A 24,904-nucleotide genomic window follows, 5' to 3' on the forward strand; every position below is an offset into this window, starting at 1 on the left:
CCTGGCTGTCCTGAATCTCTCTGTAGACCAGGCTGGCCTCAAACTCACAGAGATCCACCTGCCTCTGTCTCCCAAGTGCTGGGATTAAAGGCGTGTGTGCTCTTGATTTTCTTATGTATCTGATCTCCTCTTATCTATCATCTGTATCTATTTATTTATCTATCACAATAATTTATCTACAAATGTCCATCTATCCATCAATCTGCCATTTACCTTCCTACCTACCCACATGCCTATCAACCATTGGACAAGTTCTCTGAAGAACAAATAACTAACAAAAGAGACCTAAAGTAGCTAACCGACCTTGGCGCTTAAGAAAGCATTTGGTTTCCTCAATAAACATTAGCAGCTCAAGGTCTTAGTGTTGATCTCTGTCTCTGACAGTTTGAACAGTCAGAGGCAGAAGACGTGAGGCCATGCTTGGTTGGTGAGAGCTGGGCTGTTGAGTTCGTACCTGGTCTTAGCATTTGCCACCCTACCCAGGTGACAATGGCGGCTGAAGGCAGAAGCCATACTGAAGACTTGCCTGTCCTTAGACTAAGGAGAAATGAATGAAGAGTTAAAAAACAGGTTTTTAAAAACTATGACTGGATGGAACATATTCTTGTCAGAAATGTGTTTTTAAAAAGAAAAAGGAAGAAAAGTGGTGGAGGAGATGGAGGAGAACGAGAAAGGGAAGTAAACAGCAGGGGAGCAGAAGATTCCAGAAGGGAAGGATTGAAAGAATCTGGGAGCAAAGAGCACAAACTGTTAGCAAAAAGGCACTGGTCCACAGTAAGCGAAGGAAGGGACACGTGTGTACATTTCACTTGAAAGATCCCAAGATGATATTTTAAGTCAGCATACAAGAGGCAGAAATAACTAAGCTTCAAAATCAAACTGCCACCGGCAATGATTGCAACAAAACTAGGTGGCGGGTATCCCCTTAGATTCCAGATACAAGCGAATGGTGACCGACCGGCAGCCCCCGAGAACTCGCAGCTCATCTAGGGAGAGCAGAGATGAGAGAGGGGACCTGGGAGAAGCGGAAACACGAAGTGTCTGAGCGTGAGAAAGTGTGGGAGAGTAGCAGGACATCAGCGGTGAGGTCGTTCCTACACGAATAATCTGATGATAATAATAATAATAATAATAATTCTGATAATCTGATTCCCCGGCATGGCCCTTAGAATGGCCAAATTGCAGAGCACTGGCAACACGGAAGGGTAAATGAGCATGTTCCTGGGTCTGCAAATGGAACAGCCAAATTGGAAGGCAGCTGGCAGTGACTCATGATCTACTACTGATCATGGCCCTTGATAGACACCCATGGGAGCTGAATGCTTACGTCAATATAACAACCTGAATACGGGTTGGGTTTTTGGTTTTTTTTTTTTCACCCCGTATAGTTCTAATTGTCTGGTATTCTGGAAAAGACAGAACTCCAGAGAGAGTGAAGAGATCAGCAGTCAGGGCTTGGGGGATTTTTAGATTAGAGAAATTATTCCACATGATGCTATACTGTTGGATACAGATCAGTGTTCATTTGTCTGAATCCCTAGCACGTACCGTAAAGTGTAAACACTAATAAAGACAGGTGACAATGAGGTATATATATAGACCTGTCAATCATAGCAGAGCATCACTCTGGGAAGGGATCATTGTTACTATATCTTTTTTTTTTTTTTAAGAGAATTGGTTGGTGGGAGTTAGGGTGTTGAGTTCATACCTGGTCTCAGCATGTGCCACGAGAGCCATTCTGCTAATTTTGCTTATCACACCAGCTTATCATAAGATGCATGTATTTGGATCCTATTACTCCTCTGCTAATGCCTCCAACTTCCTCTGCTTCCCCCTCCACACATACAGTCACCTTCCCAGCTTCCTGTCTCTCTCTCTTTTTTTTTTAATTGAACTCTACTGAGTTCAATTAGTGTTGTCTCTATATGTGTGGGGGTGGGACCATCACCTGGAGCACAGTGATTTACCAGGGACCATACCCTTAAAGAAAACAATCTCTCCCTTCCCTGAGCAGCTATCAACTGTCAAGCGCTCTCCTCAGCTAGGGGCGGAGTCTCACATGATCTTCTTCAAATCATGCTGGACTGTTGGCTGGCTTGATCTCCTACAGGTCTTGTGCAGGCAACCATAACTGCTATGAGTTTCTGTGACCTGTCAGGACTGGAGAGCACTGGTTTACCCCAGTCCTCTTCCTTAGAATCTTTTTATCCTATTTTCCACCATGTTTTCTGAGTCTTGCGGGGAGTGGGGGGGAGGAGGTTTGCTATAATGGAGAAAGATATGCCTGTGTACAAGGGAAATCTTTGTGCTTTCCTCTCAATTTTACTGTGACCCTAACACTGTCAACGTTTCTTCTATCTACAAAAATTTAACAAAGAAAGAAAGAAGATACCCCAGCACTTGATAGGCAGAGGCAAGTGGATATCTCTAAGTTTGAGGCCAGCCTGGTCTACAGAGTGAGGTCCAAGACAGCCTGGGCTATGTAGAGAGACCCTGACCTTAAATAAATAAATAAATATGCAATCAGAGGGGAAATGTGTATTTCATGCAAAGAAACAAATATACAAATTTTTATCAAAAAAAGATTATTAGTAATGCAACATTTTAAGGTACTAGATACCAGCTAAAATCAACATCTTTATTTATTTTTTTGGGGGGGGAGGGGTTTCAAGACAGGGTTTCTCTGTGTTATCTTGGCTGTCCTGGACTCACTCTATAGACCGGGCTGGCCTCAAACTCACAGAGATCTGCCTGACTCTGTCTCCGAAGTGCTAGGATTAAAGGCATGCACCACCAGGCCCAGCTCTACATCTCCTTTTAAAAAAGAAGAAGAAGAAATAAAGAAAGAAAAGAAGGGGGGAAAAAAAGACCAAATAAAGGTTACTTTTCAATCTACAAATGCTGAGTTTATCATCAATTCACTTCCACTATAAGAAATGTTATGAGTTAGGTCCTTTGAGCCAAGGAATAATTGTACCAGGAAAACATAGAGACAGATAAGGGAATGCAAACAGCAGAATCGTTAACCGTTGAGTAAATACATATATTGTTTAAAGCCTCTAAAAACTCTACAATGCAATTTTCTATTTAAATACAGTCAGCACAATATAACGTAGAGTTTATAATATATATAAAAGTAAAATATGCAGGGTGAGGTGGTGGCGTGCCTGTAATCCCAGTACTGGGGAGCCAGAAGCACACATAATATTGGGAATTTTTAGGCCAACGTGGCTTACACACTGAGACGTTGAGTCAAAAGAAAGAAAAAAGGCGGGGGGGGGGGGGGGGAGAATGTCTGATTAAGCTAAATAAAGTTCCACAGGGTCACAGAGGAGATGTACCCCTGGAGCATTCTTGTGAGAAGTAGTATTACCTGAAAAGAAACTATATGGCTATAATTTTAAAATGTAACTGCGATCCCTAGAGAATCCACCAAGACCACACAACACCACTCATAGCCAGATGAGGATATGAAGGACGAATAGTAAGGAAATTTTGATTATTCAAAAAATGCTAGAAAAGGAAGAATGGCAAATGGCAATAAATTGGGGGGATATATTACATACTCACATCCACTGCCCATAACAAATGTCAAAAAGTCATTTCTATCAGTAAGCAAAATACTAAAATAGAGAGAAAAGGAAAGCTTGCTATTGGTAGCCATATTATTCTGTGACTTTTCTGTGTGTAATGTGGCCTAAAGTGTGTGAGTGTTCACGGGATATTCTACCTCTGTCATTTTCTAGGTCCTCTCAGGAGTTTGGGCACCTCCAGATGCCACAGCTGCCTGCTTGCTTGCCTGCCTGCCTGCTGCCAAAAATCATCAATGAACAGGATTCACCACACACCCAGCGCAGCCACTCTGCTCTCCCATTTAGAACAGTCCCTGCCTACTCCAGAGAACTTGACAACCAACCAGGGTCGACAAGCAGTAAGTGACTTTCGGGAGTGGTACAGCCACTTTGTCCTTTCATTTTTCCCTTCTGTCCCACTTTTCCAACATCTCTAGGCATAAATTTGGCAGAGTGTGGTGGGGGTGGGGGTGGGGGTGGGGGTGGGGGTGGGGGTTGTGTGGGGTAGATGCCTCCTTTCTCCAACCAAAACACCGTTGTTGTGGAAGACTGAGACGCTGGTATCTGGGGCTCATTCCGCACCCTGACCCCTTTTCACCTCCCTGTAAGTCTGAGAAACGCATGTCTCAAAAGCCCCCAAGTACTAGGCTGAGACTGGGCTCTGAGATGGTTCTCGGTGACAGAGTGCATTTGTAAGAGAACCTCGCTGTGTCGCGTGTACCTGTTACACATGTCAAAGTCCGCATTAGCATCCTGGCCCTTCTCACCTCCTCCCTTCCCCTAAATCCCTCAGGCCCACAGCCTTCCCTGTCCCCAGCGGCTCACTCTCTTTATAGACCTGCTGTTCTCGCTGTTTTCCTCTGTGCTCCGGCTCCTGATGTTCTCACTATGGTTTCTCTATCCTCTACCATTGTCCCCTCTCTCACAGGTAGTCCTGGCTGTGTCTATTCTGATGGTCATGATCGGTCTACTTTCTCTGTGTCTCTTTGTCCCCTGGAACCAGACAGACTGAGGAAGCTGTGGGTCCTGGGCAAGACAGCCTCACAGTCTGATTCTCACATAGTGTTTTCTCTTTGAGTTTGAATAAGTCTGTTGTTTGTGTATTTGTTACACTGACCGCTTAGAGGGAACACCTTGATTGTCTGTGGCTCTCATGTTCCCTTCCCCCATTCCCTTTTGGAGCTGAGAACAGAACCTAGGGTCTTGCCCTTGCTAGGCAGGTGAGCTAAATCCTCAATCCCAGTAATACAGCTTTTAGTTAGCTACATATAACTATTTCAGAGAGCATATTATCAAAATATGATGTTATATATGATACACACACACACACACACACACACACACACACACACACACACACACATTACTTTGATACCAGAGCTTCAAAGGCAGAGGCAGGCAGACCTCTATGGGTTCAAGGCCAGCCTGGTCTACCAAGCAAGTTACAGGACATCCAGGGCTACACAGAGAAACCCTGTCTTGAAAAACAACAACAACAACAACAACAACAACAACAACAACAACAACAACAGCAGCAAATATGGTCCTGAAGAGATGGTTAAGAGTGTGCTGTTCCTGAAGAGGACCCAAGTTCAGTTCCCATAACCCATATCAGACAGCCCACAACTGCCCATAACAACAATTCCAGGTGGGCAGCTGACAATTCTGGCTTCCTTGGGCACCTGCATTACATGCACATTCACACACACACACACACACACACACACACAATTTAGAAAAAAGTTAAAATTCTTTCCAAGATTTCTCAGTGCTCTACAAGAGCAGCAAGCAATCTTAGCTGCTGAACCATGTCTCCAGGTCATAAAAATAAATCCTTAAATTTAAGGATAAATAAAACAAAGTCCCATGAGAAACAAAGAACAAAGGAGATTTTCATAGATGGACATAGAGTCATCCCTGTGACATATTGTCAAGCAGGGGGTTGAGGGGGAAGTGCGGCAGTGGCAAGAGTGTATGGATTTCCTGCTTCTCAGGCTTAAGGGATTCCATACGCAGGCTGGCCATCTGTCACCAGACTCCGTCAAGGGCAGCCGAGGCATAGAAGTTCAAAAAGAAATAAAGGAGAAAGAAAGAAAAAAGAAAGAAAGAAAGAAAGAAAGAAAGGGGGCGGAGAGAAGGAGCCAGAGGCTTGGGTTTTCTATGTTTTTTTTAAATGGTTTTAAATATTTATTTGCTTGTTTATTTATTCATTTTACATGCCAACTGTAGCGCCTCCGTCTCTCCTCCCAGTTCCACCCTCCTTTCTTCTTCCCTTTATCCACCCCTCCCCTACTCCTCAGAAAAGGGGAGCCCTCCCTACCAACCCACCCCAGCACATCAAGTCGCATCAGGACTGAGCAAGTCCTCTTCCTCTGAAACCTGGCAAGGCAGCCCTGCCTGGGGGGAAATGATCAAAAAGCAGACGACAGAGGCCATGCCAGAGAGCGCGAGAGCCCCCACTCCCCAAACTGTCCATCAGCCACATCTGTGCAGGGGCCTAGGTCCTCGGTTGGGGCTTCAGTCTCTACAATCTCTCCTGGGCCCAGGTTGGTTGGCTCCGTTGCTCTTCTTGCGGAGCTCCTGTCCCCTCTGGGTCCTTCTGTCTTTGCCCCACTCTTCCATAAGACCCCCCCCCGCCCCCGTACTTCCCCCAATGTTTGTCTGTGAGTCTCAGCATCTGTTTCCATCCACTGCTGGGTGGAGCCTCTCAGAGGACAGCTACGCTAGGCTCCATCTGCAAGTATAGCAGAGTGTCGTTAGTAGTGACAGGGATCGGCTCTCGCGGAGTGGGTGCCAAGTTGGACCAGTCGTTGACTGGACATTCCCTTAATCTCTGCTCTATCTTTATCCCTGCATATCTTGTAAGCAGGGTAACTTTGGGGTCAAGGTTTTTATGGGTGACTTGGTGTTTCCCTCGCTCCACTAGGAGTCCTGCCTCTTCAGCCTCTATGACCCCCCTACTACTAAAAGTCTAAGCTAGAGTCACATCCTCCCAGGAGCCTACCTCGTTGTGGGTCCCCAGCTTGTCTCAGAGATTCCCCACCCGTGGTTTCTCTTCTCTCTGCAAGGCCCCCAGTTCTCCCACCCTTGCTCTCCCCATATCTGGTCTCCACCCTCAATTCTCTCTGCACTCCCTCTCCATGCTTATGAGAGCAGAAAGACCATTACAGATTTCAGAGCAGAACACAAACAGAAGCAAAGGTTGGAAGGTACGCAGTAGCTCCCCCTCGTGGAAGGACAGGTGACCTGCACAAAACCCCCAGCTGCTGCTTTTTGACAGGGGCTTTGACTTTGACAGTCTTCCTGCTGAGCTTTTCTGTGAAGCCATTGTGTCCCATAGTCAGTCTGCCCATCCCCACGCCTCCAACTCCTCTACCCTAACCCCACCCATTTCCTCCCCCTCGCAGGGATTTGTTACTCAGTGATGGAGAATTTACGTGGCACATCCTGGGGAGCACAGCGCTTGGGAGGCTAAGGTAGAAGATTTCAAATTCAAGGCCAGCCTGGGCTACACACACACACACACACACACACACACACACACACACACACACACACACACACACACACACACACACACACACACAAATGGTTAGATGGAATTTACCTTGCTCTGTTTACCTAGAGTCCTCAGTTGTGGTTGCTAGCCTCTTAGAAACATTCGTGCAGAATTTTTAAAAATTGCTTTCAAGATTTATTGACTTTTATTTTATGTGTAGGAGTTTTGTCTAAGCCAGGCGCAGTGGCACAAGCCGTTAATTGCAGCTCTAAGGAGACTGGCTCTCTCTCATGGAGTGGGTCTCAAGTTGGGCCAGTCATTGACTGGACATTCCCTTAATCTCTGCTTGATCTTTATCCCTGCATATCTTGTAAGCAGGGTAAAATGGGGGTCAAGGCAGATCTCTGTGAGTTCGAGGCCAGCCTGGTCTACAAAGGGAGTCCAGGACAGCCAAAGCTACACAGAGAAACCTTGTCTTGAAAACAAAAACAAAAGTTTTGCCTGCGTGTATGTGTGTATGTATGTGTGTATGTGTACCACATGTGAGCCTGACACCCTTGGAGGCGAAGAGGGAGTTGATCCATGTGGGTGCTGGGAATCAAACCGTGGACCTTTGCAAGAACAGCAAGTGCTCATGACCACTGAGCCACCTCTCCAGCCCCTTCATGCAGTATTTTAAAATGGCTTGGTGACAAAACTAAAAACAATTTGTTTATAAAACGAGAATATTTTCTACAATTAAATGTGACATTTTAATAATATAGAGCATCAAGAACTGTAGTCTAACCGGGCGGTGGTGGCACATGCCTTTAATCACAGCACTTGGGAGGCAGAGGAAGACGGATCGCTGTGAGTTCGAAGCCAGCCTGGTCTACAAAGCAAGTCCAGGATAGTCAAGGCTACACAGAGAAACCCTGTCTCAAAAACCAATAATAATAATAATAATAATAATAATAATAATAATAATAACCTAATGATATAATTTAAACTGTATATACTTTCATCTGTTTAGAGTGATGACATCTTTATCCCTAGACACATGACCACACACGCTGCAAAGACCTTGAGCAAGTTGTATTTCTAGGTTTTCCTTCCTCGCTATAACTTTTGGATTTTTCTTGTTATTTCTTATCTTTATTATTGATACTGATTTGTACATCATCATTAACATCATCATCATCATCATCATCATCATCATTTTATTTGAGGTAAGGTCTCATGTATCCCAGAATTCCTGATTCTCGTGGTGTACCCCACCATGCTCAGTGTATGATATACTAGGGACTACATCACCCCAGCCCTAAGTCCCCAGGCCCCCTCCCTTCAGCACTGTACATGTCAGGCAAGTGTTCTGCTAAGCTACATTCCCCAACCCACGTCAACTTATCTTACTTTTCTTGGGTATAGTAATGCTCATATTGACTTTAGTCTGGATCTTGTGTTTTCTACCCAAACTACCATGCAGATCCCTTCGTTGCCATCGATTGCCACCAGCGTGTTCTTTTGCCTGCTTTGCTTGGCTCTTTCCAAGACAATGCAGACAGCAGTGGAGGTGGTAGGTGTCCTTGTCTTGTCCCTCGGCTTTGATAAATGCTTACTATTTCTACAGTAAACTAGATGGTAGGCATTAATTTGTTTCAATTTTTACACTATCAGCAACCAGACTCAATTTTTTTGTCATGTTCCTCATCTATGAAAATCATTTTGTCCTCTTCCTCCACTGTATGATCATGTTAAATCATCTTTAAAGGTACTGTCAGGCTTTAATTTTTTTTAAAGATTTATTTATTATGTATACAGTATGCATTAGATCACATTATAATGATTGTGAGCCACCATGTGGTTGCTGGGAATTGAACTCAGGATCTCTGGAACAGCAGTCAATGCTCTTAACCACTGAGCCATCTCTCCAGCCCAGGCTTTAATTTTTTTATTGTTTTATGTATATACCTATCCATGTATTTGCACGTATGTGTGTGCCATGTGTGTGAATGATACCCCAGGGGACCAGAAGAGGGTATTAGATTCCCTGGAACTGGAATTACAGACAGTTGTGAGCCATCATGAGGCTGCTGGGAATCAAACCCAGGTGCTCTAAAAGAGCAGCCAGTGCTCTTAACTGCTGACCCATCTCTCCAGCCACAAGACTTGTCATTTTGTGAGACTGATGTTTCTTTTTTATACTCTTTTAGATTTGGCATCAGTGTTGCACTTGTGATTCTTTGTCTATCTTTTGGACCAGTTTACATCCCATGAGAGGTTATCCGGCTTGGAAAGCTAGGTGGTTTCCTCCTGGGACTTGGCTATTATGCTACAGGACATGTACTCATTACAGAAAGAAATCTGCTGTACACATCATAAACAGCTTACGAGGCACACGTGATGATGGTGTTAAGCCCCGAGCCCAGGTGGCACCCGGGAGAACGAAGGGTACCACCTGCAGACACTAACCCACTCAAGTGTCCTTGGGAGTGTCCAAACACAGGTGTCCCAAGAGACAATAAGGAGGGAGAAGTGTAGATAATAAGGAAGCACCAGCACCGTGAATCTCAGGGATGGGGCTGAGCACAGGTGGAAGGCTAAGTCCTGAGCGTTTGCTCCCTGCTTATGTAGCCTGCTCGCTGGAGGTGAGATACACCCTCCTAGGGTGGGAACTCACCGTGGTCTTAGATTGCTCACCACCCAAATAAAACATAACTAAAAGATTCAACTTGTCTCTGTCCACTGGTCTTGGTAACAGGCGCCACAAGCTGTCATTCAGGTTACAAAGGCACCAGATACTTTATGGGAATCACTTTTTGATACCTTTCTCTTTAAAAAAAATAATGATAAATTATTTATTGTATATCAGTGCTCTGCCTGCATGTATGCCTGCAGGCCAGAAGAGGGCACCAGATCTCATTATAGATGGTTGTGAGCCACCACATGGTCATTTGGGAATTGAACTCAAGACCTCTGAAAGAGCAGCTAGTGCTCTCAACCTCTAAGCCACCTCTCCAGCCCCTTGATACCTTTCTTTTATAGAAATGTCTTTACTCCATTTCAACCACAGTTGGCATCAATAAATTATTTCTGGGCTGGAGAGATGGCTCAGAGGTTAAGAGCGCCGCCTGCTCTTGCAGAGGTCCCGAGTTCAACTCCCAGAAACCACAAGGTGGCTCACAACCATGTATACTGAAATCTGGTGCCCTCTTCTGACGAGCAGGCACACATGCAGACAGGATGTTGTATACATAATAAATAAACCTTAAAAAAAATAATAATAAAAGAGCCGGGCCTGGTGGCGCATGCCTTTAATCCCAGCACTCAGGAGGGAGAGGCAGGTGGATTGCTGTGACTTCGAGGCCAGCCTGGTTTACAAAGCAAGTCCAGGACAGCCACGGCTACACAGAGAAACCATGTCTCGAAAAACCAAAAATAAAAATAAAAATAATAACAAATTTAAAAATTGCTCCTAAGAAATTCCAGCCATAATTCTACAAAACTTTTACAGTGAATGGCCTCTTGTTGCCGCTGCAGTAAATCCAACTGAACCGAATTAAAAAGTAAAAGGCAGGTTTATTCAGGGATTAGTTGCTCCAGAATTCAGTTTCACAGTAGGTAGTCTGTGAAGTGAAGCAGGGGAGGAATCTCTTTAGTACCAAAACCTCCAGTATGACAGTAAGAATATTTTTGCATCTTTCTTTGTAAAAGGAAGATTTATTTACTTATTCTTGAGACAGTGTCTCTCTACATAGCCCTGGGTGGCCTAGAACTCACTTTGTAGGTTTATTTTAGGGATCTGCCTACCTATCTCCTGAGTCTTGGGATTAAAGGTCTGGGACACTAGGCACAGCCTGTATTTGCATCCTTTCTTGAGGAAGCTAAAGCATTGTTTGCTTTTAAGAATTAACACTTATTAACCCTAGCATTTGTGTTCCATGTAACCACTTTCTGCTTTAAGACTTGTTGCTGTGAGAGAGAATACTCTGCGAATTGCCTCAGCCATGTGTGTTCTTTTCCTTGTTAAAAGACTTTTCTGGGAAAAGCTCCATCTGAACCTGTGGAACTCAAGTGAGTGGGGCAAAAGTTCAGTTTCAACTACCCTATGTAAATAAAAGATTGTGTTTAAATGAAAACAAAAATGGAAGGAAACAAGAGCCTCAAAGGTTTAAGAACACAAATGCTGAGGAGACGGATGCCAGCCACCTGAGGCCGTCGCTGAACTCGTGCTGGATCTGGACTAGCGGGGTGCTGAGAATGGGAGCCTGGGAACCCTGAGTCCTCCTCGCCCAGGTAGCCCAGGTCGTGTAACTAGAGCCAACAGCGGTGTGGCTGTTCCACATGGGTCCTTGAAAATGCTTTACTGCCTTGAATCTATCCACAACAGGAGGGACAGCATTCAGACAGTCTTGTTGGTAATTGATACTAAACTACATTTGCATATAGCTACCAAAGTTACATAAAAGTCAGCTAAAATATAATATACAAGAGCCAACAGGATATTAGTTTCAGCAATTAAGCGGCATTCTATGCATCAAAACATTTATAAGCCAGGTGGTGGTGATGCATGCCTTTAATTTCAACACTTGGGAGGCAGAGGCAGGCAGATCGCTGTGAGTTGGAGGTCAGCCTGGTCTACGAAGTGAGTCTAGGGTAGCCAGGGCTATTATACAGAGAAACCCTGTCTCAAAAAAAAAACCAAAACAAAACAAAATGAAATTTTACAAAAATCTTTATAGTCCCATCTTTTTTTTTTTTTATTAACACCTGCCAGCCGCCATAAGAGGGCACCAGATCTCATTACAGATGGTCCTGAGCCGCCATGTGGTTGCTGGGAATTGAACTGTGGACCTTTGGAGGAGCAGCCAGTGCTCTCAACCTCTGAGCCATCTCTGCAGCCCTATAGTCCCATCTTAGAGAAGAGTGTTTCTCAAAGTTCATATGTAGCAAATATCTTAAAAAATGGCCATCAAGGGCTGGGTGATGGTGGCGCATGCCTTTAATCACAGCACTGGGGAGTCAAGAGGCAGGTGGCTCTCTGTGAGTTCGAGGCCAGCCTGGTCAACAGAACAAGTTCCAGGACAGCTAGAGCTGTTACAGAGAAGCCCTGTCTCAAAACAAAAAACCAAAAATGCCCATCTATCAAATTTCATATAAATTTTAATTAGTTTATATCTGAAAAATACAAACATACACCTAAAAACAAAGCTGATATATAGCCAAAATTCCATCATTTCATTATTACAAAGTCCATTCATAAATCTAACCCTAAAAACAGGGTCTTGAAATCAATGACATCCTACATCCCCGTGACAAGTGCCCCATCCTACTCATCCTCATCCTCAGCATCTGCTGCAGCGTAGATGGCTTGATTCCTCCTCTTAATTTTCTTTCTCTGTTCAGGTTCATGTTCATTGCTCAGTCTCTTCAGTGGAAACTCAGCCAAGTCCTTTTCGTCCCCAGACTCCGGGGTGTCACCAGGTCTCCCCTCCCCACTAGCGGGAGAATGGGATGCGTCATCAGAAGACACAAACATGGAGCCTGGCAAGTTCCTGATGTCCGAGAAGCTTGCAGAGAAGTCAGAGGCTTGGTCAGAAGAAGGTTCTATAGAACGTGTGTTCACGTCACTCTGAGCACTTAGAGCTTCTTCGTCGTCCTCTTCTTCATCCAACATTATTTCATCTGGATTAATGGAGGACAGGGCAGATGTGTCTGTGTTGTACTCACTCCGGTCTTCTCCAGAATCGTCAGTCCCCAGATCGCCCTGCTGCTCATGTTCACCACACAGATGATCTTCCTTGGCCTTCTGCAGCAGGACGTTAATGTCTGTGATGCCAAGCTGGGCACAAAACTCGGTCGTCTGCGGGCTGATCCTGTGAAGCAGCGGCACCTGCGCCTGCGGCTTACTAGGATCATAACAGGAAGCTGTCACACTGAAGTTACAGGGGACTTTGGGGTCATGGTTCAATTTTTCCATTACTTCCTTCATAGCTTCTTCAGTTGCACTATAATCCCATCTGTAACGATCAGAGCAATTGGCTTATACATGTGATCACCTTCAAACAGTAAGTAATAAAACCTAAGTGTGGACTCCAGATGTAAGGATTAAAAAAGAAACTTTAGTCGGGTGGTGGTGGTGCACGTCTTTAATCCTAGCACTCGGGAGGCAGAGGCAGGCGGATCTCTGTTGAGTTCGAGGCCAGCCTGGTCTACAGAGTGAGCTCCAGGACAGACAAGGCTACACAGAGAAACCTTGTCTTGAAAAACAAAACAAAGCAAAAAGAAACTTTTAAAATTCTACATGAGGGGGGCTGGAGGGATGGCCAAGCAGTTCACTGGCAGCTCTTCCAGAGGTTCTGAGTTCAATTCCCAGCAACCACATGGTGGCTCCCAACCATCTGTAATCGAATCTGAATCTCTTCTGGTGTGCATGAAGACAGAGCACACATATAGATAAAATAAATACATCTTTAAAAAAAAATCTACATAAGAGCTGCAGAGATGGCTCAGTGGTTAAAAACACTGGCTACTCTCCCAGCGCATCCTGGTTCAATTCCCAGCATCCTCATGGTGGCTCACAGCCATTTGTAACTCCAATTCCAAGGATCTGACTCCCTCTTCTGGCCTTCATAGGTGCCAGACATGCACACGATGCATAGACATTCACGCAGGCAAAATGAAAATTAAAAACCCACATGATAAAAGTATAACTTAGCAAAGAGTCTTTAGAAATTAAATACGAAAGTACTCATCCCACAAAACAAATATTTGTGTGTGTGTGTGTGTGTGTGTGTGTGTGTGTGTGTGTGTGTGTGTACACTAAATCTTCACTATACGCTATCCTGAAGCATATGTACATTCACAAACTTACTTGGGTTGATGCTTAACAGGCCCCTTCTTCTGTTAGCTTTGGATAAAAAAACTAGTTTTCTCCACTGACTTTTGTTTTTGTTTTTATTTTTTCAGACAGTTTCTCTGTGTAGCCTTGGCTATCCTGGACTCGCTCTGTAGAGCAGGCTGGTCTCGAATTCACAGAGATCCACCTGCCTCTGCCTTCCAAGTGTTGGGATTAAAGGTGTGCATCACCACGCCTGGCTAGTTTTCTCTAATGTAATAGTCAGTCAACCTTGAGTACAAAGTTGGGGTCTGTCTCATGGCCAATGCTTGCCAGGGCTAGAGGGTGTAGGCTCCTCAGTCAGGCAGTCACTACACCTCACAAATGTGTCAGATCATTAAGCAGGCACTTGCTTTGCTATGAGGCCAAATGCTCAGAACCCAAACCACTGTCCCCTCGCTCCCTCCCTCTTTCTGCTGACTGAAGCCAACTCCTCAGGGTCCAGCACGCAACACAAACCAAAGACAACACTGTACACGCAGTGCAGAAGGCAGGTGCTAAACAGAGACTACCTTGTGTGCAGACCATTGTCTTCTGGCATATTCCACAGGCCCCCGGTCACATTAGTGAGGTCAGCAGTGGCCCTGAGAACAGTAAGCCATTCAATGTCATACTCCAGGTAGTCGGGAGCACTGGGGTCATGCTCTATTTCTAACACCTACAGGGCGACATCAGAAATGTTAGGCAATTCATTTATGTTTAACAGTCTTACAAGTTTTCTTTTTCAGTCTTACAGTTTTAAATCAATTTAATTTTAAAATGTTAACATAAGCAACAGCAAAGAATTCTCAGAAAACATAAATTCTATATAGCACAAATAAATTCAGAAAAAAAACAAACTATTTCTTTAAAAATCACTGGAAGATTTAACGCCAGCAGGCAGAGGCAGGAGAATTTCTGAGTTCAAGACCAGCCTGGCCTACAGAGTGACTTCCAGGACAGTCAAGGCCTCACAAAGAAAGCCTGTCTGGAAAAAAACAAAATAAAACAAACAAAAGTACTGGAAGAGCAAAACTTTTGTAAAATGACTCATTTTCTTCTTACCTGAAGAAAGTCTCTGTGTGGTAAGCACTTGTCCAAAGCTAAAAACTTAGTTGCTTTGCCTGTTTGTTCTTTATCTGTGGCCTAGATGATACAAACTATGAGTTAGGAATGACACAACATCACAGGTAATTTATACATTGAATAGAAAGAACATTTTTAAAAAGATTTATTTATTATGTATACAGTATTCTGTCTGCATGTACACTTTCAGGCCAGAAGAGGGCAGCAGATCTCATTATAGATGGTTAAGAGCCATGTGGCTTCTGGGAATTGAACTTAGGACCTCTGGAAGAGCAGCCCCTGGGCCATCTCTCCAGCCCCGCCCCACCCCCACCCCCCACCCCCCGAAATAACCCTTCTCACATGTGCTCCCAATTCTGTGCCAAAAGAATGACTGCTACACAAAGAAGAAACAAACAAAGAGAAAAGGGAAAGGGGAAAGGTCTACATCCACTGTGCAATGGGATGCAGAACATTAACCACGTTGGGCTGCCATCTCCTCCAAAATTCAAAACAAACACTGGTGATGATGATGATGTCAGACACTGACATGTGTTATATGAGTGACTTACAGAAACAAACAAAAGAAACTAGTTGCTAAAAACTTGTATTTCAACAACAACAACAAAAACCCCTTGTATTTCATGATTCTTTTTACATGAATTATTCCAAGAAACACAACTCAAATCAGTGGTTGTCTACCACTAAGGGTGCAAAGTTGCTTACAAATAGGAAAAAAAGATTCTGAGGTGTGATGGACACGGTGTAAAACTAATCTGTGAGCCAGACAGTGGCGCACGCCTTTAATCCCAGCACTTCAGAGGGATTAAAGGTGGATCTCTGTGCGTTAGAGGCCAGCCAAGACTACATGGAGAAGCCCTGTCTCAAAAAAATAAAAAAATAAAAAAGAGGTCTGGACTATGGTATTCAAACAATTCTAGACATTTACTACTTAAAATTACTAAATTATATAAGATGTGTTAATTTTTTAAAATGTATTAATCTTGATATTTAAATTATACCCCTATAAAAAAATTTTTTTTTCAAAAGTGAATCAACAAAAGGGAACAGGAGAAACCACAGGATGAAGGTATTAAGAAGCAGCAGGAAAAAAAATGGCTGGAAACAGAGCCGGGCGTGGTGGCGCACGCCTTTAATCCCAGCACTCAGGAGGCAGAGGCAGGAGAATCTAGATGAGTTCTATGCCAGCCTGGGCTACAAAGGGAGTCCAGGACAGCCAAGACTACAAGAGAAACCCTGTCTTGAAAAAGAAAAAAAGAAAAAGGAAAGAAAATGCCACATGGGTTTGCCTACAGTGAAAACAGGAAGGGACATGTAGGGAAAGGACACAGCGGCACACACAGCTCGCCATGCTTGAGGATCAAGTATTACAGTGGTGGTGACAAAGTGAGACAGAGATTACGGGAGATCTTGGCAACAAGACAGTTTGGAGAAAAGGCGGATTTTGGTGTGGTGAAAGGGTTGGCAGGTCACACAGTTAAAGGAGCCTGATGAGCCAATTAAAAGGATTCAAGCTATCGGGGATACACAGATACGTGCTCCTGAGGATGACAGCGGAAGACGGAGCTGAGGAAAGCAGCAGATCAGACAGACAGTTCAGTAAAGCTCAGGAGTTGGCTGGTGTGGAGGCGCAAAGCTCTCACCCCAGCACTCAGAAGGCACAGGTGGCGAGATCTGGGTTCAAAGCCAGCCTGGTCTACACAGTGAGACCCCCACTGTCTTATAAAAAAACAAAACAAGACTCAAGAGTGCCATGAGCCCTTAAGAAGTCAAAGCAAGCAGCAGATGTGGGAAGGTGAGTCGTGTACAGGTAAACCTAGCGGGCACAAGCATTGAGTGACCACAGACAATACGAAGGTCACTTCCGCCCTTCTGTAACACCACAGCAGGAAAGGCTTTGGGAGCCTCTCAGAAAGTCTATATAAGACATCAAGAAATCTCCAACTTTAACCCCGCATTTTCTAAATGCTTTCCCGAGCCATTCCCCACCCCTGCCACCCTCCCCCCCCCAAAAAAAACCCTTTGGTAGCCATCCTGTACTCACTCCCGCTCCCCAATTCTTATTACTCCAAAATCTCTCTAGACTCTGCATTGTTCTGTGTTCTTTGCCTTAGGTTAGAAGCTCCTCTTTGCTAAGCAGCACTCTGCCTCTGATTTCACATCCCCCAACCCACACACAAACAAACCAATTACTCTTTCGAGAACAAACACCTGGCTCCATCAGTCTCCAACTTTGTCATCACCTTCTGGAGTTCTAACCCCAAACTCATGCTTTCTCATGACGTATCCCATAGGAAAACCATCTAGAAAACGAAGAGCTAACAGCTGGAGAGTTCTGCAAGCCTCTGGAGACCTGCGAAGGGGTCCAATGGCCCAGCGGGCACTGTCCTTCTAGAGCAGATGTGCCATGCAGTGCTTCCCCAAGCTGCTGGACTAATCCCTTCTCTGCTGTACAGGTATAATGTTCCTGAAATAGTTTTGGTTCGTTTTTTTTTTTTTCCAAGACAGGGTTTATCTGTGTAGCTTTGGCTGTCCTGGGCTCACTCTGCAGACCAGGCTGGCCTCAAACTCACAGCTAAAACAGTTTTATTTGAACTATTTCTAAGGCCCTTTCCAATACGGACTTACTGTAGAAGGAGTAAGTGACCATAGCTCTGGCCAGAAGAGTTCTGATTCTGTCCCAACTGCATCCTGTCTGTACCTCATGGACAGGAGCTTGTACCCCAAGTGCACTGTGCTCTCAGACCTTTAAGTCTTCCAACATGCTGGTCCCTCTGCTAAAACACTCATAGACTCTGGTTCCTCCTGGCACCTCAATTCAGCTCAGCCGTGCAGTCCTTTGCAAACTTTCCGTCCCCAAAGCTAGACCCGCCTCATCCCACCACAGTCTGGCTCAGGCATCCTCCAGCACCTCAGCCCTTTCCCACCGCTCTCACTCTGTTCTGTAATGGCTTTGCTCATTCCTTCCCCACACTGAGTACTGAGTGAGTAAGTCCTAAGAAGTGAACTGCATTTCTGTCTCCTGTTTTACCACTGCACCCATGGTGCCTAGTTCATGGATGTTCAATGACCAACGGCAGTGTTTTCTATCGTACCTGATGCTGCATCAAGGCGGCAAATTTTACGTGCAGGTGTGCAGAAAACCAGTACGTGGGCTTCAGGTACTCCAGCAGCTCCGAGGCAGCAGGACTCCCTAGCGTGTTATTCTCCACTTCTTGGCGGAAAAAAGATTTGGTCTTAAGAAGCTGCTTCTTATTTCCATAATGATATATACTTCTTGGCCAATCATGAGATAAGAATATATCTATAGGCTGCTTTAACTTGAAGAACAGAAGAGAAAAACAATTCTTAAAAATAGACTAAGCAAGACCAGCCCCTCCCTTGTCTCCGCCACCATGTACCCGGCCGCTCTTGTAGACTGATGAAGTCGCTTTCCCTGTTGAGTCATCCTAACAACACTTTATGGAAATAATAAAAACACTAAGCTCCCTGTTAACCTAGACAAAGAGAAGCAGCTTCCTCTGTGCCTGAGACATGCTCCTGGTTTCTGTAGCAAGGCAGGGCAACAGAAACACTTTCATTAACCTGACAATCTGCTGAGGCCTGCCACGCCAGATTCCTAAAATGTATAATAACCACAGTTCCTTTTTCCCAGTAAAGAAATTATAATTTTGAAGATCTAGAAAAACAGTAAACCCAAACACCTAACAGGAAAAGGCTAGGAGACGGGCGTGGAGGCGTGTGGCAGAGTGCCTGACAGCAGCCTTGGCTACCGACTCCTAGACCACCACCACATTCTCCCTAAGCTAGTCACACAGTGCCAACTAAATGCTCCCTCAGCTATAGAAGTTAATATCTAAAGTTGCTTATGGGGAAAATACAAGATATGCTCTGCACCTTACTTATTCTTTAGCACTATCACACAATAGGAAACAAGTACTCGGGAGACGAAATTGAAACAATAACTATTTAAGCCAACATATAATGTAGCTCAGATATAATAGTCCCCGGATGGACACTGAGTGCTGAAGAAGGGTGAGAGCTCAGGTTACAAAGTATCCTGTTGGGTCTTAGGGGATTAAGCAGGATGTGGATTAGTAAGGCATCCAAAACAACAGTACTACCGGCTCATAGGAAAAGCCTGTGCCAACACTACCCACTGCAGCTCCAGGGACCAGCTGACAAGTGCTGAGGCAGGCTCTACCACAGACTACAGGGAGGTCCTGGGCAGGTTCCTTTACTGACTAGACCTAAGCTCGTATGGTTAAACAAGGAAAGCAGAGTGAGAGCTGCCTCACCGAACCTGAGTGAGATCATATGAGACACCATGTGTGAAAACCACTCAGCCCAGTGTCAGCCTTGCAGTGGGTTCTCAAAAACTTGAGTTTCCCACATTCCTGAGTAAGTCAGGGTTTTGATACCATCCCCACAATTTCCCGTATCCTCTATCATCTTTCCCATTGGTCGTTTTCTATTTAATACTATTATTTAGTTAATTTTTAATCTAATCCTAAAACTTAGTAATATAAAATCTTGTTTTTTCTCTTTTTTTTTCTTCTGAGATAAGATTCTGCTTTCCAGCCAGGCTAAACTCAAACTTATAATCTTTTTGCCTCAGCCTGCTGAGGGATCACATTAGACAGGTGTGTACCATCACACTTGCTAAAATATTAATTAAAAAATATCATTTTGTGGGCTGAAAAGATGGCTCAGTGGTTAAGAGCGCTGCCTGATCTTTCAGAGGTCCTGAGTTCAATTCCCAGCAACCACATGGTGGCTCACAACCATCTATAATGTGATATGATGCCCTCTTCTGCAGATAAAGCACTTGTATACAATAAATAAATAAATCTTCTTTAAAAATCATTTTATTTCAGCAAATACTCTTTATCCTTAACCTAAGTATGTGAAACCATTAATTAAATTACAACCGTTCGTCAAAATAAGCCTTTAACCATTAAAAAATTAAAATCTGTTCAACTGTGAAACTCCTAAAAACTGTTCAAACTGAATTTTAGAAATACTGAACTACTATTTTCAAATATTGTAAACTAATATGACCAAACACATTTTGGTACAAAATTAAATTTATGTCAAGTCTACTGTTATATACTTTTCACATACCTGTTTTAATTTGTAGACCTCTATATTTCTCACATGATATATACTCCTTATGGTAGATGAATTGTAAGGGGGGCATTCAAAATGACCTTAAATTGAAAAGAAATAATCTATATTACTATTGTCTTTCCAAAAGTGGTTCCAAATTTACATTCACATGAACCATATAACAAAAAGCCTGTCTTTGGAGTCCATGCCAAAGTGAGAGAGCAGAGCGGGGTGGGGTGGTGAGGAAACAGGGCTTTCAGTTAACAGTTAAATATGTACTTTTTAGTTGCCAATTGAATTCCTGAAATGTGCGAAATCTATATGAATCTAAGCCACTGCTGTAACTGAAAATCATTTAGATACAGTGGAGTGAAAGGTAACTATGGTATATCTAACAAATGAACAGATTGCACATAACAAGTAAAGACATGGATTTCTAAACCATGTTAAACAAAGAAGACAGCTGCAAAAAAGATGCATGCAACGAGATGCATGTATTCAAAGTGTAAAACACACTACTCAACACACTGATGCTCCTGTGTATTCAGTAGTGACATGAAATAAGCAAGTGAATGGTAAACAGCAAGTTGGAAACAGTGGTTCCCTGGCTGTTGGAAGGGGAAGAAGAGGAATATGACAGGCCAATGAACTCCCACTGTACCTACAATGTTGTGTTGAAAATCAAAATCAAAATTGGCCAATACTGAATGGATAAAACTAGATCATAGAGACATAGATATAATATATAATACCTACTTTTTTCTGTGCACAAAATACTTATAATAAAAATTTTAAATATAATTTACAGAAGAAATCTGATGAAGAAGTCAAACTACAAATTTTGCTTACTTTACTCAAGGGCGCACAAGCTCTAAAACACAGAAGTGACTCCCTCACAACAGTACCTTTTCGATAGTCATGAGATTTGAAGATGCCAGAGATCCCACCAATCCTTACACCTCGGTATTTCACAACGCCAGCTAAACCTGAAAAATTATACAATTCATTAAAGTGTTATAGGCAAAAGGAATCTACTGAGAGAATAAACCTTTTAGAAGCCTGGAATTCTATGCAGTCCTCAGAGTATTTGGAACTATTTGTCATAATAAGGTTACTCTGCCAACATCATTAATGTGCTGATAATACACAGGGCGGAGAAGGCCTGGAGCCAATCAGCCAAGAAACCAAGTGGATTCTAAAAGGATGAATGAGGTAGGGTGTTAAAAACAAACAGGTGTACTATGGTACCTGGCTGAATGCACAGGCAGTACGTGGCAGGAATTGGAGAGAGGAAGGAAAATGTCCTCTGTAATGGACTCACAGAGTAGGAATCAAGTTAAAAGGTATAATGTCTGGAGAACCTGTAGTTTCCATATTTCATTTTTGACTCATCTGACAATTTCCTCTTTTCTTTTTGTTTGAGACAGGTCTCACTACGTAGCTCTGGGTAACCTGGATTTGACTATGTAGACCGTGATGGCCTCAAACTCCTAGAGATCTGCCATGTGCCCCCATGCCCAGACCAAATCCATCTTTTCGTAATATGGCGACCATCGAAAGATGACAAATCAGTAACAAAATAGAGAAACAAAGTTCTCAAAGTTGTGATTTCATCAGTAGAGAAGCCTGAAAATTATTCTAGAAACGATCACTTAAGTAAAGAGATGATGAAAGGACTGCAAACTTTCAAAGATGGAAAACGTAGAGAATAAAATGAACATTTTAAATGATATCATAAGGAATCCAATCAGCTAAATCCAGAATGCAGGCAAAGCTACAAGACAATCTTTTGTTTGTTTGTTTTTCGAGACAGGGTCTCTGTGTAGCCTTGGCTGTCCTGGACTCACTCTGTAGACCAGGCTGGCCTCGAACTCACAGTGATCCACCTGCCTCTGCCTCCCGAGTGCTGGGACTAAAGGCGTGCGGACAATCTTTCATTTTCTACAATAAATTACATAGAGAAAGAAACAAACAAACAAACAAAGAAAAGACAACCCATTAGAGTCTAAGAGACAGAGTCCTGAACACCAAATATCTGGATTCTCCCTGAGCAAGTAATTTGTAGAGCTGGTAACTCAGATATGCAGAGAAATAAGAGTACCAACAAGGCAAAAGATAGTGAGAGCTGGGTGTGGTAGCATCCTGCACTCGGGAGGCAGAGGCAGATGGATCTCTGTGAGTTCGAGGGCAGCCTGATCTACAAAGCGAGTCCAGGATAGCCAAAGCTACACAGAGAAACCCTGTCTCGAAAAACCAACCAACCAACCAACCAACCAACCAAATAAATAAGTATAGAGTACAACAGAGTAATAGTTGTTGAAGCTAACAAGTAGAGAAATGTATTCTAGTACTCGGTATCTTCATGTATGTTTAGCATTTTCCATTATAACGTTTAATTCAATAAGACGAAATAGAGACTATAAATAAAATTTTTGTAATCATATTATTTAAACCATTACAAGAAGGATGGATGGATGTTCGTGACTGGCCATGTAATAATTAACTACTTTAACTCAATTCTCATGATTACTTAAGTTAATGGCATTCCCCAACATCACATGTCTTCCAGATGCTGCCCAACTGGTACAAATTCTGACAAGTGTACATAAACACATACCTAAATAGTAAATATTTGGTGCTACCCAGCCACCATAGGGTAATTCTTGCAAATGGTTCGAGGCTTCGTGGTTTCCTCCAATGAAGATTGTGAGAACTGGGGCCTTTTTCTCTCCAGAGTAATATCTACAACATAACGGTAAAACTGTCAGGAACCAAACTAGCCACCGCAGAAACAGCAACAGGATAAGGAGGAGGAGGAGGAGGAGGAGGAGGAGGAGGGAGAGGGGGAAGAAGAAGAAGAAGAAGAAGAAGAAGAAGAAGAAGAAGAAGAAGAAAAGAAGAAGAAAAAAGCAGGATAAGAAGAAGGAGGAGGAGGAAGAAGAAAAAGAAGAAGAGGAGAAGGAGGAGGAGGAGGAGGAGGGGAGGGAGAGGGGGAAGAAGAAGAAGAAGAAGAAGAAGAAGAAGAAGAAGAAGAAGAAGAAGAAGAAGAAGAAGAAGAAGAAAAAGCAGGATAAGAAGAAGGAGGAGGAGGAAGAAGAAAAAGAAGAAGAGGAGAAGGAGGAGGAGGAGGAGGAGGAGGAGGAGGAGGAGAAGAAGAAGAAGAAGAAGAAGAAGAAGAAGAAGAAGAAAAGCCCGGCTTAAAAACAGACAAACGGCCCCCTAGTATCCATCCATCCATCCATCCATGTCCTTAAGAATCAATGAATTCTTGAGCTTCGAGCTAGTATACACTGGAGTCAAGAACTTTGTGAAGTGCTCGGGTATAAGTCTGGGCTTCTACAGCCCACACTGGCACACAGCAGCAGGTCCAGTAAAAACTGGATTAAGTTAACTAATCCTAGAGCTGTAGCCGTCATCCCGATCCCTGGGAAGAAGACAGTTGCGTACTGAAAGGACAGGAACATTTCTTAAGCGCCGGGTCCTACAGACACAAGGTCGGGGGCCGGAGGAACTAGACCCTCACCCGGCGGTCGTCCCCGCAGGCGGCCAGCGTGCACCCCGAGGACGCCGAGGCCCGGCCGCGCGCCCTTTACCTGTAGAAGGTCTGCATGTGGCGGTACTTGGGCGGCACCGCCATGCAGCGCAGGTCGGCCTCGTTGCGCACCGCCTGGAAGTCGCCGCAGCACAGGAGGAGATCCACCGGTCCCGGGCCGCGCCGCTCCGCCAGCGCCAGGGTCTCGTAGATCTTGTCCAGCTCGCCATGGCAGCAGCCGGCCACGGCCACCCGCATCGTGATGACAGGCAGCGGAACTCCACCGCACTGCCCTCGACCACCTGCAGCCCGGGCCGAACAGCAGAGAACACCAGACGCGCCACCCACCCAGCTCCCGCCAATATCAACAGAGCCGCGGAGAGTTTAGACTCTTTATGTAATTTCCGGCTTCCAAGTCTCGCGAGAGAGGGAGCGGGGCCGGGCCGGGCCAACACCAGGAAGAAACTTTCAACTTGTCTAATAGACTTCTGTTTTTGTGAGACTGATCTCTAGCTATCTGACGCGTCTTGTAGTTTAAAACTAGAAAAGGAAATAAGGTCTCCAAAAATAGGAATTTAATCTAGGAAGGTTAAGGTAAGCAAGTAAGCAGGAGCGATTGAGCAATTTCCTAGAGCAAACCTCTCAGGGTTAGCCAGCAAAGAAAATCACCTTAAGAATGAATTAAGAAAAAAAAAATGGATTAAGGCTGGGCGTGGTGGCGCACGCCTTTAATCCCAGCACTGGTGAGGCAGAGGCAAGAGGATTGCTGTGAATTCGAGGCCAGCCTGATCTACAAAGCGAGTCCAGGACAGCCAAGGCTACACAGAGAAACCCTGTCTCAAATAAACGAAGAAGAAGAAGAAGGAGAAGAATGAATTAAATGCCCGAACGCAGTGGCTCACGCCTTTAATCAGGATGTTGGCTCTGTTTCTTAACAATTAGACTTTATTATACATCCAATAATCCTATACAAGAAGGAAAAGGGGATTAAAAGGAAACGAGTAAACCTTCCGGCGTCTGTTCCACAAGACGGATCCCCTGGTGTCTCTGGCCTGCACGCTGGTCTGGCTGTAAGCTGGTCTCTGCCCAAACCCATGTGCGATCCTCCAAAACATGCAGCCTTCTCCTCTCTCCTCTGCCTGCGTCTCTCGGGCGTGCAGCCAGGGCTACACAGAGAAACCCTGTCTTGAAAAACAAAGCAAAGAAATCAACACAATTTCTGGAGCGAAATGGTGGCAGCTAGTCAATGA

The 24,904-nt window shown here is 44.2% G+C and overlaps 1 protein-coding gene across 1 annotated transcript; it reads right to left on the reverse strand.

Annotated features, from left to right (window-relative positions):
* Positions 1-12,195: 12,195 nt before the first annotated feature.
* On the reverse strand, positions 12,196-24,055 carry DBR1 (debranching RNA lariats 1). The gene is made up of 8 exons (XM_084752847.1): positions 23,716-24,055; positions 22,740-22,864; positions 21,028-21,108; positions 20,138-20,223; positions 18,109-18,333; positions 14,993-15,073; positions 14,461-14,606; positions 12,196-13,070 (listed from the first exon to the last, which is right to left on the reverse strand). The coding sequence occupies exons 1-8, from the start codon at positions 23,910-23,912 to the stop codon at positions 12,380-12,382; spliced, it is 1,632 nt and encodes a 543-aa protein (XP_084608973.1). The 5' UTR covers positions 23,913-24,055; the 3' UTR covers positions 12,196-12,379.
* Positions 24,056-24,904: the final 849 nt, after the last annotated feature.

The sequence above is a fragment of the Acomys minous genome (assembly GCF_964271855.1).
Source record: "Acomys minous genome assembly, chromosome: 13".
Lineage (NCBI taxonomy): Eukaryota > Metazoa > Chordata > Mammalia > Rodentia > Muridae > Acomys > Acomys minous.